We start from the raw sequence: 15,941 nt of genomic DNA on the forward strand, positions 1-15,941 counted from the left end.
AATAGGCGAGAAAGCAGAAATTAGTAATGACTTGTGGAGAAAATAAAAAAGTTAAGAAAAATTAAAAACCCAAGAATAATCCGATTCCTATCCGCTTGTATTTTTTCAAATTATCATCTAACGGTTTATATATTTGTTCAAATTAAAAAAGAAACGTTTAGCTAATTATCCTACTGTTCGATGTTGATGAATGCTATTAAGGTGGAATTATTTCACAGGATACATATAGACTAACAATTTACGATTAAAGAGTACGATAGAGTAAAATTTGTACGTATTTATTATCGGCATACAACAGTTGTGTAAAGTAAAAACACTTGATAGATTCTTTAGTCGAGGTTCAACCATCCGCATCAGACTTGGCTAGGTCCAGGACTAGTAATGTCAAATTACTGCACATCCTACAACACGAAATGTCCTCGATGTTTAGTTGGAGTTGAAGGTAAGTTTTGACAATGTAAATTACGTATTTTGTAAGTATCAGATAGAGCTAATATTTGGTATAGTCATTCACGTAAGATTCAGCGAGTTTATTCATCATTATAATACTTTAAACACATTTTCCGAGAAAAAAAATATAGTAAAATTGTAATAGTACCTTTGCAGTTTGGGTACGAAAAACCGTGATCTTGTAATGTTGGAGATGAAAATCCGTAGCGGCAATCTAGAATAAAAGACCAAGTAATTAGATGTGATGTATGCACGTATACACCGAACAACGTAAATTAGATAAATTTTTTGTTATACAATATCTCAGTGGTAGTGACGAAATGTTTATTCATCATAAAATTATTTCAACTTGCAACAGTATTTTTACATCATCGATAATAAGAAACTACCTAATTGCATTGCAAAATTAAAGATTCAAATAATGTTAGAAACTTACGATATCTCGGGATGAGACGATGTTTCTTCACTCTCGCGTAACGGGAAACACTAGAAAACAAACGTTTAACGAAAATTATTCAATTATCAATTAGGCGTTCATTACTGAGTAATTTTAAACAAAATCAGATAGGAGCGAAAGACATTTATTCATGTGTACATCAAAATGCTTCAGTTGAACTATGAAATCATCACATTATTTTTTGTTCACTCACATGTATGTACTTGATAATATTGTTACAATTAACTTTTATATGATGTTACCTAACAATCTCATCGATGTTGAGGTCTTTGGAGTATCGCTTGAAGGTAAGATATGACAAATTGATCTCTTTCATTTCCTTTGCCGAGCACCTCTGGGTGGAGACAAGTGTTTTGTACTGCACCGCAAGCAAGTAAGTCCTGAAACGAATATTGAGATATAATTAATAACCTGTTGCACAAATTGCATCAGCTGGAATTCTTATTAAATATCAGTCAGAACTAGTAGCTAAAATTTTCGTCACATTCACAAAAAAATGTGTATCGGTTGAACTATGGAATCATCACTTCAATATTATCGGCTCCAAGTTATTAACGATCAGAAACTTAGGGTTGTCTTACCTAATCAATCTCATTGTCAATGCTTAGCATCGAGGACGGGTTCAAGTCCATCAGTTTGAAAGATTCATGGCACTAGCGTACCGTGTTAGTTTGTTCATCCTTCACGGTCTCTTGAATTTAGCTTGAACAAATATTCTGGGTACATTGATATTTTCCTTGACATTTATCGTCCGCCTCTGTACGTAGCAGCAGCTGAGTTCTTGGAAACCAGCAGAGAGGAAGATGTCCCTTACTTCTTCGATGGAGAAATAGTAGCTCCTAAAGTACGATATAAAGTATGGTTAGCCGTATTATTCACAAATTGTGTAACACGCGTTGATTATTGAGATTGAATCAGATAGGAGCGAAAGACATTGCTTAATGTAGACATCAACAATTTCTATTTTCAGTTGAACTATGGGATCATCAGATTAAAATTATATTCGTGATTTTAAATACATATAAGTTTCTTTACAAGTCCACGACTGCATATAAATTTTACCTGGTTCCATCTTGTCGAACATAGAAATTCTCGGATATTTTGTGTCCTGGTTTGAACCTCAGCTGTGCCATATCATAAAGTCCGTAATCTCGAAATAAGACAGTTCCACCGGTATTCATAACAGCATATACATGTTCAGCAACCCTGAAAGAACCCATTTGAAATTAACTTGAAGTAACTACAAAACTTAAAAATATTCTACTATATAAAATCATCAGATAGGGGCGAAAGACGTTGCCTAGTAATAACATCAATGACCATCAGTTGAACTATGGTATCATCATAAAAGAAGCGAACTGTTTTAAAAAAGGATGTTATTGCGAGTAGAAGTGGTTAACTTACATTTTAAATTTCTCTGGATGGATAGCGGATAAGACGAAAATCAGGGTGGCCACATTCACCGGAAGATCGATTGCAGAAAAGCACTCAGCTTGGGTAACGTCCGCTTGAAAGGGAACTATTTTTACTGGATCGAACAATTTGTGACTCTAGAATAATTAATACAGTAGTTTATATTAGATTAGGATTTTACGGATAATTATCAATACATCATATAGGTATGTATCAAGCTAATTCAACATTTCTAGAGGAATGTAACTGATGTTTCATGAATCGAATAAATATCCAAACATTCCGCGATTGCATTGTACAAAAATTATCCAGTGGGAGAAGGAAAAGTGATTTCAAGTCTGCGTTTAGATTTAAATTCGAAAAACTTTATCGTCGGTAATTTCAGTCGGTAAAAAAGGCACGCAGCGTCGCCTTAAGATTTGAACTCATGCTTTCCAACTTCAAATTTTACCTTCACGAGGTCAACGGCTCTGGGAGAAAGATCGCAGGCGTAAATTTTCCTCATTTTAAGTCCATCTTCGAGCAGCGGGTAGAATAAATTCCCGACGCCGCAGCCAACTTCGAGCAAAACGCCGTCGTCGACGCCGAGGCCCAGAAGTTCCTCGAACTCCCTCGTGGTCCAGTGACGATCCTTGAAGAACCGGGTCTCGTTTCGCTTGTAGAATAAATCCCAGTGCTTCTTAGCGTCCTTTTCGAATTGCGCAGCTTTCCGTTCTGGTACCAAACGCGAATCCTGTTCGAGCATTCGGCTCTCCTCATCGGCCGTTAAGCGCTTCGCCACGTGGCTGATCTGCCCAGCGTCGCTCTTTTCCATCGTAAAATGTCGGCCGATCGAATCCCCGCGTTTCGAAACGACTCGTCTCTCACTCAAAGTTGCAGTATAACGTCGCTATTCCCATGTAAACTTTACAGTTATATGCGATCCATGACGCGGATTGCAGCAGATTCCGAACAGGCTAACTCGACGCGATCCTGTGAGTAAGTGAACGAGGAAATGGCTGTCTGGGCGATGTTCCTGGGAGCTGGAAATAACTCACGATGATTGGCTGACGCCTAAAAAGTGGGGAACTTCCGCTGCTGCGCCGTGTCTTCCCGCCTACAACATCTGGCGCGCAATTTTCGAAGGTTCTTCGCTTCTCGAATTCTAATCATCTCTGTCACTATCGTCGATGAATATCTTTCTAACGACGGTAATATTTGGAGAGACGAAACGCTTGCGTAATGACACTAAACCAATCGGCATTAATTTTTCGTTCAACGGACTATAAAATAAATTACTGTTTATTACTGAACTCTAAACAACTGCACTTGAAAATCAGGTCAATCTTATGATATTGACGTAGATTTCGTTCTCAGTGGAACGTTACATGGTCTAATATAATTTATGAAATATACGATTTGCACACATTTTGCTAAGAACGTGAAACTAAACGAGCTACGATGCGAATATCGTGTAGGCGTTACTAATTAGACAATTATTCCAGAAATTGGAACGAAATAATTGAGAGCCACCATGTAATTATAATTATTGGCACGCAAGATGTAAGTGCATACTATGGCATTCGCGAATTTGTGACACCATCGTGCATTGACTGGATTTCGGTCACGCTTAACCCATTTCAACACTGTGTCACTGCAACTCGGCAAATACAATATCGCTATATGGTATGTACTTACAGATATGTATATATGGATGGAAAATATTATTTCTTGATTGCGCATCCTGAATATTGATCGCGAGGCGACTGCCATTATACGTGATACGACTGCTGAGATTTAAAAAATAATTCGTGCCACACAATATAACTCAGACTGATTGAATCGACGAAGCATTAAATAAACCGTCGTTAAATTCCTCACTTACTGCGTCACTATAAAAACATTGTATTTATTCATTCATTTTTATAATCACGTTTTTGCCAATTGTACAGAATATACCGTCGACAGTACTGAATATTTTCAACCTGAAAGATCACGATAAGCTGCACGACGATTACTCGAGGCTGTTTCTAAAAATACAAACTCTCCTTTCGAATTTCTATCAGTTTCTATACACCGAATTCCAAGCGAGGAGTAAAACTTTCATTATACCTGTGTGCGGATGGAGAGCTCAATAAACGGAAGATATTAGCACAGATACAGAATCGTAAAAGTGCTAGATGCAAGATTTCTAAAGCAGTATATATATATTTCGTGAGGGTCTGAATTTTTCGCACGTGTATGACAATAGATTGATAATGAATTTCCAGGCGTCAAAATACTCCGAATGTTTCACTTAAAATAGTCGTCAGCCCACAGTTATGCCGGTTTTTCGTTGTATGCTGTTTGTGTAGATATTTATTATCCGGACGTCGTCGTCGTCGTCGAATACAGATGCATACATACAACGAAAGGTACAGGAGTGTACCTACGGTCGAGCGTGTATATCGAAGTATGCTAAGAACACACGCCGTTCGTTCCTTCCCTCTTGAGCATTCCGACTGGATTTCTGGTCACCGCAGTTGTAAGCCGCGAACCGATGCGCGCACTTTCGAGTTCTCTTAGTCCGCTCGACTTTTTTTCATCGTAAAATATAATATCTCGTCGATTAAATCTCGTGCGGGAGAATTCCGAGTTTGGCAAAATAAAACTAAGTCATCGAAAAGTCTCTGACGAGTTAATTAGCATTTTGTCTGCTTCAAAAACTTCGTAGTGTGTATACATCTAAACGATCTTAACGATACAGGAGACCAGTTTAATTGAAGGACGATCGTTTTACCTCGATCCATCTAACGATGCTGTGACACTGGACAAACCGTGATCTTTACAAGGGATTTTAATTTACGTGAGTATCACTTGTTGCCTATGCTAACATTTCTTCGATATCATGACGGTTTTTATAACCGTTGTTTTTTAACGATCTAACAATCCGATTAAACCAACCGTCGTGTAAGATATTTGATAAATCTTACATGCAGAGCAAACGATTTACGTACCCGAGCTTATAAATGTCCAGGTATAAAAATATCTGTGCACGAAAGAATGCGCTTAATTTTCATACAGGCATACACAAGCGCAGTCCTTAATTAAACGAGGTAAGCTAAATTCTCAAAACATTTGCGTGACAATGTGCCGAGCTTATTTTTATTCCAAAGCACGCGCTGACGTCCTGCAGGATGACGTTAACATATCTGAATCATAAATTACCTGCACAGCACCGTATTTCATTAAATTTGAGTATTGTAATCCACGGATCTCGTATAGTCTGTGTGAACCTGTAAAATTACAAGTAAAAAAAGAATGAAAATAGTTGGAACAACTGTTAAGCGTTAGAAACTTCTCTTTTTTTCCACGGCCAAATTCTCTTATCATTATTATTCCTTTTTCGAATGTACCGCACACTCTACTGCGATCTAGGTTATTTCGTAGGTGTTATTACTCCAGGTGTAACGGGTTTGATGTTATTGTTACTGGTCTTGCTGCGTGGTCGTCGACGTCGCCGTCGTCGTCGTCGGTCACTCGCGGTCACTTCAAAGTAGGTGTACCGTTGCCCGTTGCTCCGTTCCTGGGACATACCTGGGATCGTAAATGACCATAGCGTTGGCCTAGGTGAACGGGGCCTAGCTTATGGGGCCAGGCGGGCCAGCGCCCATGGCGTTGCTTTCGCGTGCCGTTATCTATACCTTCCGCCGTAGAACATTCGGTGTATCGGAAGCCGCGAGCTGATGGCAGAGAACACGCGACTCCAAGAGAGCAATAATGAATTTTGAAATTCGACTTTGGTCGTGTTTTACACTTGTTATCGTCTCATCGCGAGGAAGCAATGTCTGATAGCCTGCATGAATTTTTTAGAACATGACCGGTTGATTATACCCTCTAATTTTGGCGGCATGTTGTAAACCGCACCCAAATGTTGGATCACAGCGTAAAAGAGATTGATTGGTTATAAAATATCCGATGTATAAAGCGTATGTAATCCGTGGTGGAAAAAAACTCGGTTACACAAACGAAGGAGTAAAAAGTACTGCCTGCAGGAATGCACGCGTTCAGTCAACGGTGTCTATACTTATGCATATGCGAGGTGTTTTCGTGTGCGTTAATGTATATTGTAAATAAAAGAAAAACACAACCGCGACTTTTCAAGGATTCCATGAGACACCGTTCATCGTAAACGCAGAGCGAGATTCACGCACGTTATTCTTGCGGCTGCATCATACCGAAGTCTTGTATAGCAATTATGTACCATGGTTACATACATACGTGTACATAAACACATATATCAGCACAATCGGGTCTTACGTAATGGCTGGCACATACGCCTAGGGCGGTAATTAATATAAGTAATAATAAAAAGGCGTCGAGTTTTAAACTCGAGGTAGGAAACTGGGTCACGACGAAATATTCTTTTTCTTATTATTATAAATTATTTGGCAATAAGATACAACCGCTCTGCCCTTCGCTCCATCTAACCCCGCTGGCTCGATCAATAAACACCTGCATGAGTGAAAATTCAACTTTCCACAATTCAAATGCCGTAGAACGCGCGTGATTTGCGAAGACAGTTGCTGCACCGAAAGTTCGTGTGTTATGGCGCGTCAAGACAATGCCAGGCATTGGATATCGGAATGCGCGTGGCCACTGAAACGTATCCTTTGACTCTGTTCGAGATTAGATAGCGTGTAGACATAGCTATGCAGATTGCGAACGCGTTCCGCGTCATCGGTTACGCAGCGGAAGCCTCGAATCCAGCAAGTGTGAACGCGGCTTAATCGCGGGACGGGCTTCGAAGGCTTGGCTTGAGAATAAATAAAGATGACATCGAGTCATTAGCATGAAGTGGTAAAAGCTGTGTTTCAACTCATCTAACGGTGCCATATACAGCACATATTCCTCTGCATTGCCTCTTTTTTTATAATAATAATAACAATTATTATAATTATTATCATTACTATTTCATTTATTATTATACGTCGCGTGCAGAAAAATGTGACGGTCATTATGCTGAGTGCAAAAAAGGAAACGCTCTCTGCAACGTGTTCATCGCCTGGGCTCGGCTTCGTTGCAGTGCAGAATCACGGAAGAAAGCCTTTACTGTTTCTCCACCTGTTGGTGGTCAGCAACCGCTGAGTGACTGCATTCCAGAGAAAGTTGCCGCAGGCCCCTGACTTCCCCTCCTTTCCTCAGGGCGACGTACTTACACGCTGCACGGAGTACCTACTATTATACCTCTGCATACCGATTTTTAAGACTACGGAGTACGGGGTGAAGTGTGTACCTACTTGAATGCACTTGAACTTTGGGTTGTACGATGTGTGTAGGTAATTCTGCATGTATGTGGGGATAAAAATAAACGCCTGCAGTCGAGTATTACATGCGAACTTCAAGTATCGGAATCCGGATTGCAATTTGCATAGATCAGCGTGTTATCAGCGTTGAATTACTCAACTTTCAGCTTTCTTTGGAATTTATATGCTCAGCGTAGTCAGCCAGGCTTGTCATTACTCAGACTATAGCAAAGGATTACTTGGTATGTTTTTATCCAAATGATGTGTAAGGAATTAAATGTTAACATTTACGCAGTACCCTTGACCACACCAGATTTTTCGGCCTTTCGTTATGTAACCGGTTTTCACGTCTAGGTACAGTATCAAAACGTTTAGTAAGACCAACGGAATTAATCAGTGACTCGACGAGATGAGTTAAACACGCAACGAAATTTCAGCTTTGCGCATTCTGCCGCACCGTTTTCCGACCTTTGACATCGGCTTTTGACAGAACGTGTCATTGAATTGATCGTAGTTGATGACACGTGGATAGTCCGTGGATAGTCGCCAGAATAGCATAGATATTGTGCGTACTGCGTTCATTTTCTGATCGTTAGGCTCATCTGGTACCCGGCTATGACGACAAAGAGATCAGTGTGAAACTGGGAAACGGAAGGACAGATGTTCGGAAATTCTGGGCCTTCAGCTTCCGAAAATAGAATCAGGTAGAACGCACACCGACATCTAAATCTGTTAAGGATTGCCCCTCAAACTTGGGGATACGATCGCTTTGCTGGAAAAGTAACGAAGGTCTACCATTAGGGGCGTAAGGCTACCTCTGTAACCTTGTAGTTTGGCTACAGAATCCTCAGTAGCGTCTGGAATAGGTACGCGGCTCCTCGAGCCGTACAAAGGCATTAATACCCTGGAGAGGTTATCTCGCCAGTCAAAGGTAGTCTAGGGCGGCAATGAAGCCTGAAGCGGGGTGAGGGAATGGCTGTGACAAGGGTGCTGGCTGCTCCCTATTGTCGTATGATTTGTGTATCGGGATGTTGCGAACCCTCGGAGCGACCGCCCTAATAACGGGCTGAGACGGGCAGTCCTTGGTAAACTTGGACAATGTGCTTGCCGAAACGTACGTGGACGTAGCAATGGGTTGACCACATGCAGTGCTATATATGCGGCTACGGGCGTGATATTCAGCTCTCTAGTTCATCACATGGACGATTCAATCGTGTTTTATAAACTTTCTAAAAATAACACGTGATAATCTTGCCTATTTCAAAAATACGAAAACGACAGGAAAGCAAACACTGAGTCAAATCACTGCGATTGTAGCTTCAGCGAATACTGCCCAAAATTGAAAAACTTGACGGTGGTTTCTTCGTATTTCCTCAGCTGTTCTAGATAACTTTTTTGCATGTCTGGGGGTACAAGTGGTGTAGGAGAGAACTTTCTAATCGATTTTCAGTAGAAAGATTTTTTGTTTCAAACATTCTATGAAAGAAGGGTGATTAATCGTTTCGGGTTTTACGATCACAATTTTCCTAAATCTGGATAAAGCTACTATCAATTATGTGATACGATATGACAACATGATTTTGCGAGAAAAACCAATTGCGCGCAGTAGAAGTACGCTGCGGGTATCGAATCAAAAGTTATGATCAGAAACTTCAAATTTGCGACTAGTATTTCAAGAGGTGGGGAACCAACACACAAATTTACAATCACGAATTTCTAGTTGCGTTTGATTCAGTGTGCCATGATTCTGGTACAAGTGTTCAGGTGTCAGTGTATAGTACTTATAAAGTTGTTGAATACTATGAAAGTGAGAGACGAGGAGAAATGGGAATGAATAATCAATCGATACATGAGAGAAATGACTACTCCGAAAGAATGAGGAAATCTATTTACTAATCTAGAACATAATATAGAATAGGATACTATTTAAATAGATATAATAGTGGTTACTATACGTAGTTTAGGTGACAAACTGCGTGCAGGTGCAGTGCGCCTTGGCAGAATACCTACTATAGTTGGGATACTAGACTGCTGATATACTATGTGTAATATGGATTTGAATAAATGATTCATTACATTTCTGTAGTTTTTCTTCCTATTTTCTCAACAGCCAGTCCTACAATGCTCTCAACGCCTTTGCCGCGATCCGTGGGTTCGACTGAGTTTATGGAGGGTCAAAAGAATCAATTCCAAAACGAGAAGTTTTTCGGCCGACAAAAAGTAAGGCTGACCGCTTTGTAGTTTGGCAAGAATCGGTGAAAATTTGGTGAATGCTGCGAACAGATTGCTCGTGCACTATTCCACAGTAATTTTGCTAGAAAATCGATTGAGGCAGTCCGAATAGGCTGCGAGCAACAGATCAAAATTGACAGCCAAAAAACTGCAGATTTGCATGGTCATTTCTCTGCTGTTGGTTCTACGCTTTTTTCAATGTGTTTTTTGAGTTCCTAGGGTTCCGATGAGCCAAGAAACTGTCACACAAATCGAATCGGAGACCAAAAATTTTCAGCTCGAAAAATCACGAAAAAAGTAAGGTTAACCCCTTTGGATTTTTGGCCAAAATTTCGACGACTTTGAAAACTGCTGCAATCAATTCTTGAGGGGAACTATTCCGACGTAATTTTGCGAGAGAAATCGATTGATCGCAGTCCCAATGCGCTGCGAGCAACACCTGTAAAGTTACAGCCGAAAAACTGCAGATTTTCACCGTCATTTCTCTGCTGATGGTCCTACGCTCTTTTCCATGTGTTTTCTGAGTTCCTGGGGGACGAATTACTCTAGAGATGGTCATACGAATCAATTCCGAAACAAAAGATTTTTCGGCCAAAAAAAATCCAAGGCTAACCCCTTTGCATTTTTGGTGAAAATTTCGACGACTTTGAAAAGTGCTGCAATTAATTTTTGAGGGCACTATTCCGACGTAATTTTGCGAGAGAAATCGATTGATCGCAGTCCCAATGCGCTGCGAGCAACACCTGTAAAGTTACAGCCGAAAAACTGCAGATTTTCACCGTCATTTCTCTGCTGATGGTCCTACGCTCTTTTTCATGTGTTTTCTGAGTTCCTGGGGGTCGAATTTCTCTAGAGATGGTCATACAAATCGATTCCGGAACAAAAGATTTTTCGGCCAAAAAAAATCCAAGGCATTTTGCATTTTTGGTGAAAATTTCGACGACTTTGAAAAGTGCTGCAATTAATTTTTGAGGGCACTATTCCGACGTAATTTTGCGAGAGAAATCGATTGATCGCAGTCCCAATGCGCTGCGAGCAACACCTGTAAAGTTACAGCCGAAAAACTGCAGATTTTCACCGTCATTTCTCTGCTGATGGTCCTACGCTCTTTTTCATGTGTTTTCTGAGTTCCTGGGGGTCGAATTACTCTAGAGATGGTCATACAAATCGATTCCGGAACAAAAGATTTTTCGGCCAAAAAAAATCCAAGGCTAACCCCTTTGCATTTTTGGTGAAAATTTCGACGACTTTGAAAAGTGCTGCAATTAATTTTTGAGGGCACTATTCCGACGTAATTTTGCGAGAGAAATCGATTGATCGCAGTCCCAATGCGCTGCGAGCAACACCTGTAAAGTTACAGCCGAAAAACTGCAGATTTTCACCGTCATTTCTCTGCTGATGGTCCTACGCTCTTTTTCATGTGTTTTCTGAGTTCCTGGGGGTCGAATTTCTCTAGAGATGGTCATACAAATCGATTCCGGAACAAAAGATTTTTCGGCCAAAAAAAATCCAAGGCTAACCCCTTTGCATTTTTGGTGAAAATTTCGACGACTTTGAAAAGTGCTGCAATTAATTTTTGAGGGCACTATTCCGACGTAATTTTGCGAGAGAAATCGATTGATCGCAGTCCCAATGCGCTGCGAGCAACACCTGTAAAGTTACAGCCGAAAAACTGCAGATTTTCACCGTCATTTCTCTGCTGATGGTCCTACGCTCTTTTTCATGTGTTTTCTGAGTTCCTGGGGGTCGAATTACTCTAGAGATGGTCATACAAATCGATTCCGGAACAAAAGATTTTTCGGCCAAAAAAAATCCAAGGCTAACCCCTTTGCATTTTTGGTGAAAATTTCGACGACTTTGAAAAGTGCTGCAATTAATTTTTGAGGGCACTATTCCGACGTAATTTTGCGAGAGAAATCGATTGATCGCAGTCCCAATGCGCTGCGAGCAACACCTGTAAAGTTACAGCCGAAAAACTGCAGATTTTCACCGTCATTTCTCTGCTGATGGTCCTACGCTCTTTTTCATGTGTTTTCTGAGTTCCTGGGGGTCGAATTACTCTAGAGATGGTCATACAAATCGATTCCGGAACAAAAGATTTTTCGGCCAAAAAAAATCCAAGGCTAACCCCTTTGCATTTTTGGTGAAAATTTCGACGACTTTGAAAAGTGCTGCAATTAATTTTTGAGGGCACTATTCCGACGTAATTTTGCGAGAGAAATCGATTGATCGCAGTCCCAATGCGCTGCGAGCAACACCTGTAAAGTTACAGCCGAAAAACTGCAGATTTTCACCGTCATTTCTCTGCTGATGGTCCTACGCTCTTTTTCATGTGTTTTCTGAGTTCCTGGGGGTCGAATTACTCTAGAGATGGTCATACAAATCGATTCCGGAACAAAAGATTTTTCGGCCAAAAAAAATCCAAGGCTAACCCCTTTGCATTTTTGGTGAAAATTTCGACGACTTTGAAAAGTGCTGCAATTAATTTTTGAGGGCACTATTCCGACGTAATTTTGCGAGAGAAATCGATTGACCGCAGTCCCAATGCGCTGCGAGCAACACTTGTAAAGTTACAGCCGAAAAACTGCAGATTTTCACCGTCATTTCTCTGCTGATGGTCCTACGCTCTTTTTCATGTGTTTTCTGAGTTCCTGGGGGTCGAATTACTCTAGAGATGGTCATACAAATCGATTCCGGAACAAAAGATTTTTCGGCCAAAAAAAATCCAAGGCTAACCCCTTTGCATTTTTGGTGAAAATTTCGACGACTTTGAAAAGTGCTGCAATTAATTTTTGAGGGCACTATTCCGACGTAATTTTGCGAGAGAAATCGATTGATCGCAGTCCCAATGCGCTGCGAGCAACACCTGTAAAGTTACAGCCGAAAAACTGCAGATTTTCACCGTCATTTCTCTGCTGATGGTCCTACGCTCTTTTTCATGTGTTTTCTGAGTTCCTGGGGGTCGAATTACTCTAGAGATGGTCATACAAATCGATTCCGGAACAAAAGATTTTTCGGCCAAAAAAAATCCAAGGCTAACCCCTTTGCATTTTTGGTGAAAATTTCGACGACTTTGAAAAGTGCTGCAATTAATTTTTGAGGGCACTATTCGGACGTAATTTTGCGAGAGAAATCGATTGATCGCAGTCCCAATGCGCTGCGAGCAACACCTGTAAAGTTACAGCCGAAAAACTGCAGATTTTCACCGTCATTTCTCTGCTGATGGTCCTACGCTCTTTTTCATGTGTTTTCTGAGTTCCTGGGGGTCGAATTACTCTAGAGATGGTCATACAAATCGATTCCGGAACAAAAGATTTTTCGGCCAAAAAAAATCCAAGGCTAACCCCTTTGCATTTTTGGTGAAAATTTCGACGACTTTGAAAAGTGCTGCAATTAATTTTTGAGGGCACTATTCCGACGTAATTTTGCGAGAGAAATCGATTGATCGCAGTCCCAATGCGCTGCGAGCAACACCTGTAAAGTTACAGCCGAAAAACTGCAGATTTTCACCGTCATTTCTCTGCTGATGGTCCTACGCTCTTTTTCATGTGTTTTCTGAGTTCCTGGGGGTCGAATTACTCTAGAGATGGTCATACAAATCGATTCCGGAACAAAAGATTTTTCGGCCAAAAAAAATCCAAGGCTAACCCCTTTGCATTTTTGGTGAAAATTTCGACGACTTTGAAAAGTGCTGCAATTAATTTTTGAGGGCACTATTCCGACGTAATTTTGCGAGAGAAATCGATTGATCGCAGTCCCAATGCGCTGCGAGCAACACCTGTAAAGTTACAGCCGAAAAACTGCAGATTTTCACCGTCATTTCTCTGCTGATGGTCCTACGCTCTTTTTCATGTGTTTTCTGAGTTCCTGGGGGACGAATTACTCTAGAGATGGTCATACAAATCGATTCCGGAACAAAAGATTTTTCGGCCAAAAAAAATCCAAGGCTAACCCCTTTGCATTTTTGGTGAAAATTTCGACGACTTTGAAAAGTGCTGCAATTAATTTTTGAGGGCACTATTCCGACGTAATTTTGCGAGAGAAATCGATTGATCGCAGTCCCAATGCGCTGCGAGCAACACCTGTAAAGTTACAGCCGAAAAACTGCAGATTTGCACCTTCATTTCTCTGCTGATGGTCCTACGCTCTTTTTCATGTGTTTTCTGAGTTCCTGGGGGTCGAATTACTCTAGAGATGGTCATATAAATCGATTCCGGAACAAAAGATTTTTCGGCCAAAAAAAATCCAAGGCTAACCCCTTTGCATTTTTGGTGAAAATTTCGACGACTTTGAAAAGTGCTGCAATTAATTTTTGAGGGCACTATTCCGACGTAATTTTGCGAGAGAAATCGATTTATCGCAGTCCCAATGCGCTGCGAGCAACACCTGTAAAGTTACAGCCGAAAAACTGCAGATTTTCACCGTCATTTCTCTGCTGATGGTCCTACGCTCTTTTTCATGTGTTTTCTGAGTTCCTGGGGGTCGAATTACTCTAGAGATGGTCATACAAATCGATTCCGGAACAAAAGATTTTTCGGCCAAAAAAAATCCAAGGCTAACCCCTTTGCATTTTTGGTGAAATTTTCGACGACTTTGAAAAGTGCTGCAATTAATTTTTGAGGGCACTATTCCGACGTAATTTTGCGACAGAAATCGATTGATCGCAGTCCCAATGCGCTGCGAGCAACACCTGTAAAGTTACAGCCGAAAAACTGCAGATTTTCACCGTCATTTCTCTGCTGATGGTCCTACGCTCTTTTTCATGTGTTTTCTGAGTTCCTGGGGGTCGAATTACTCTAGAGATGGTCATACAAATCGATTCCGGAACAAAAGATTTTTCGGCCAAAAAAAATCCAAGGCTAACCCCTTTGCATTTTTGGTGAAAATTTCGACGACTTTGAAAAGTGCTGCAATTAATTTTTGAGGGCACTATTCCGACGTAATTTTGCGAGAGAAATCGATTGATCGCAGTCCCAATGCGCTGCGAGCAACACCTGTAAAGTTACAGCCGAAAAACTGCAGATTTTCACCGTCATTTCTCTGCTGATGGTCCTACGCTCTTTTTCATGTGTTTTCTGAGTTCCTGGGGGTCGAATTACTCTAGAGATGGTCATACAAATCGATTCCGGAACAAAAGATTTTTCGGCCAAAAAAAATCCAAGGCTAACCCCTTTGCATTTTTGGTGAAATTTTCGACGACTTTGAAAAGTGCTGCAATTAATTTTTGAGGGCACTATTCCGACGTAATTTTGCGACAGAAATCGATTGATCGCAGTCCCAATGCGCTGCGAGCAACACCTGTAAAGTTACAGCCGAAAAACTGCAGATTTTCACCGTCATTTCTCTGCTGATGGTCCTACGCTCTTTTTCATGTGTTTTCTGAGTTCCTGGGGGTCGAATTACTCTAGAGATGGTCATACAAATCGATTCCGGAACAAAAGATTTTTCGGCCAAAAAAAATCCAAGGCTAACCCCTTTGCATTTTTGGTGAAAATTTCGACGACTTTGAAAAGTGCTGCAATTAATTTTTGAGGGCACTATTCCGACGTAATTTTGCGAGAGAAATCGATTGATCGCAGTCCCAATGCGCTGCGAGCAACACCTGTAAAGTTACAGCCGAAAAACTGCAGATTTTCACCGTCATTTCTCTGCTGATGGTCCTACGCTCTTTTTCATGTGTTTTCTGAGTTCCTGGGGGTCGAATTACTCTAGAGATGGTCATACAAATCGATTCCGGAACAAAAGATTTTTTGGCCAAAAAAAAATCCGAGGCTAACCCCTTTGCATTTTTGGTGAAAATTTCGACGACTTTGAAAAGTGCTGCAATTATTTTTTGAGGGCACTATTCGGACGTAATTTTGCGAGAGAAATCGATTGATCGCAGTCCCAATGCGCTGCGAGCAACACTTGTGAAGTTACAGCCGAAAAACTGCAGATTTTCACCGTCATTTCTCTGCTGATGGTCCTACGCTCTTTTTCATGTGTTTTCTGAGTTCCTGGGGGTCGAATTACTCTAGAGATGGTCATACAAATCGATTCCGGAACAAAAGATTTTTCGGCCAAAAAAAATCCAAGGCTAACCCCTTTGCATTTTTGGTGAAAATTTCGACGACTTTGAAAAGTGC

General features: G+C 40.8%; 2 protein-coding genes and 3 non-coding genes across 5 annotated transcripts in view; 1 reads left to right on the plus strand and 4 right to left on the minus strand.

Annotated features, from left to right (window-relative positions):
* Positions 1-263: 263 nt before the first annotated feature.
* Positions 264-3,562, minus strand: LOC124413230 (tRNA N(3)-methylcytidine methyltransferase METTL6). The gene is made up of 8 exons (XM_046893679.1): positions 2,772-3,562; positions 2,312-2,457; positions 1,970-2,113; positions 1,489-1,746; positions 1,150-1,287; positions 887-936; positions 599-664; positions 264-401 (listed from the first exon to the last, which is right to left on the minus strand). The coding sequence occupies exons 1-4, from the start codon at positions 3,132-3,134 to the stop codon at positions 1,590-1,592; spliced, it is 810 nt and encodes a 269-aa protein (XP_046749635.1). The 5' UTR covers positions 3,135-3,562; the 3' UTR covers positions 264-401; positions 599-664; positions 887-936; positions 1,150-1,287; positions 1,489-1,589.
* On the minus strand, positions 1,003-1,089 carry LOC124413726. Its single transcript, XR_006929900.1, has one exon. It is a non-coding gene; the product is annotated as a small nucleolar RNA snR60/Z15/Z230/Z193/J17 (small nucleolar RNA).
* LOC124413725 lies at positions 1,814-1,906 on the minus strand. The gene has a single exon (XR_006929899.1). It is a non-coding gene; the product is annotated as a small nucleolar RNA snR60/Z15/Z230/Z193/J17 (small nucleolar RNA).
* Positions 2,176-2,264, minus strand: LOC124413727. The gene has a single exon (XR_006929901.1). It is a non-coding gene; the product is annotated as a small nucleolar RNA snR60/Z15/Z230/Z193/J17 (small nucleolar RNA).
* Positions 3,563-4,789: 1,227 nt separating the features above from the next.
* The window catches only part of LOC124413229 (D-beta-hydroxybutyrate dehydrogenase, mitochondrial), a 44,450-nt gene continuing 33,298 nt past the window's right edge, over positions 4,790-15,941 (plus strand). Inside the window, exon 1 of the mRNA XM_046893678.1 lies at positions 4,790-5,144. The gene's annotated coding sequence lies outside the window, so the exon portion shown is untranslated. The remainder of the gene's footprint in view (positions 5,145-15,941) is intronic.

Source organism: Diprion similis, chromosome 12, assembly GCF_021155765.1.
Source record: "Diprion similis isolate iyDipSimi1 chromosome 12, iyDipSimi1.1, whole genome shotgun sequence".
Lineage (NCBI taxonomy): Eukaryota > Metazoa > Arthropoda > Insecta > Hymenoptera > Diprionidae > Diprion > Diprion similis.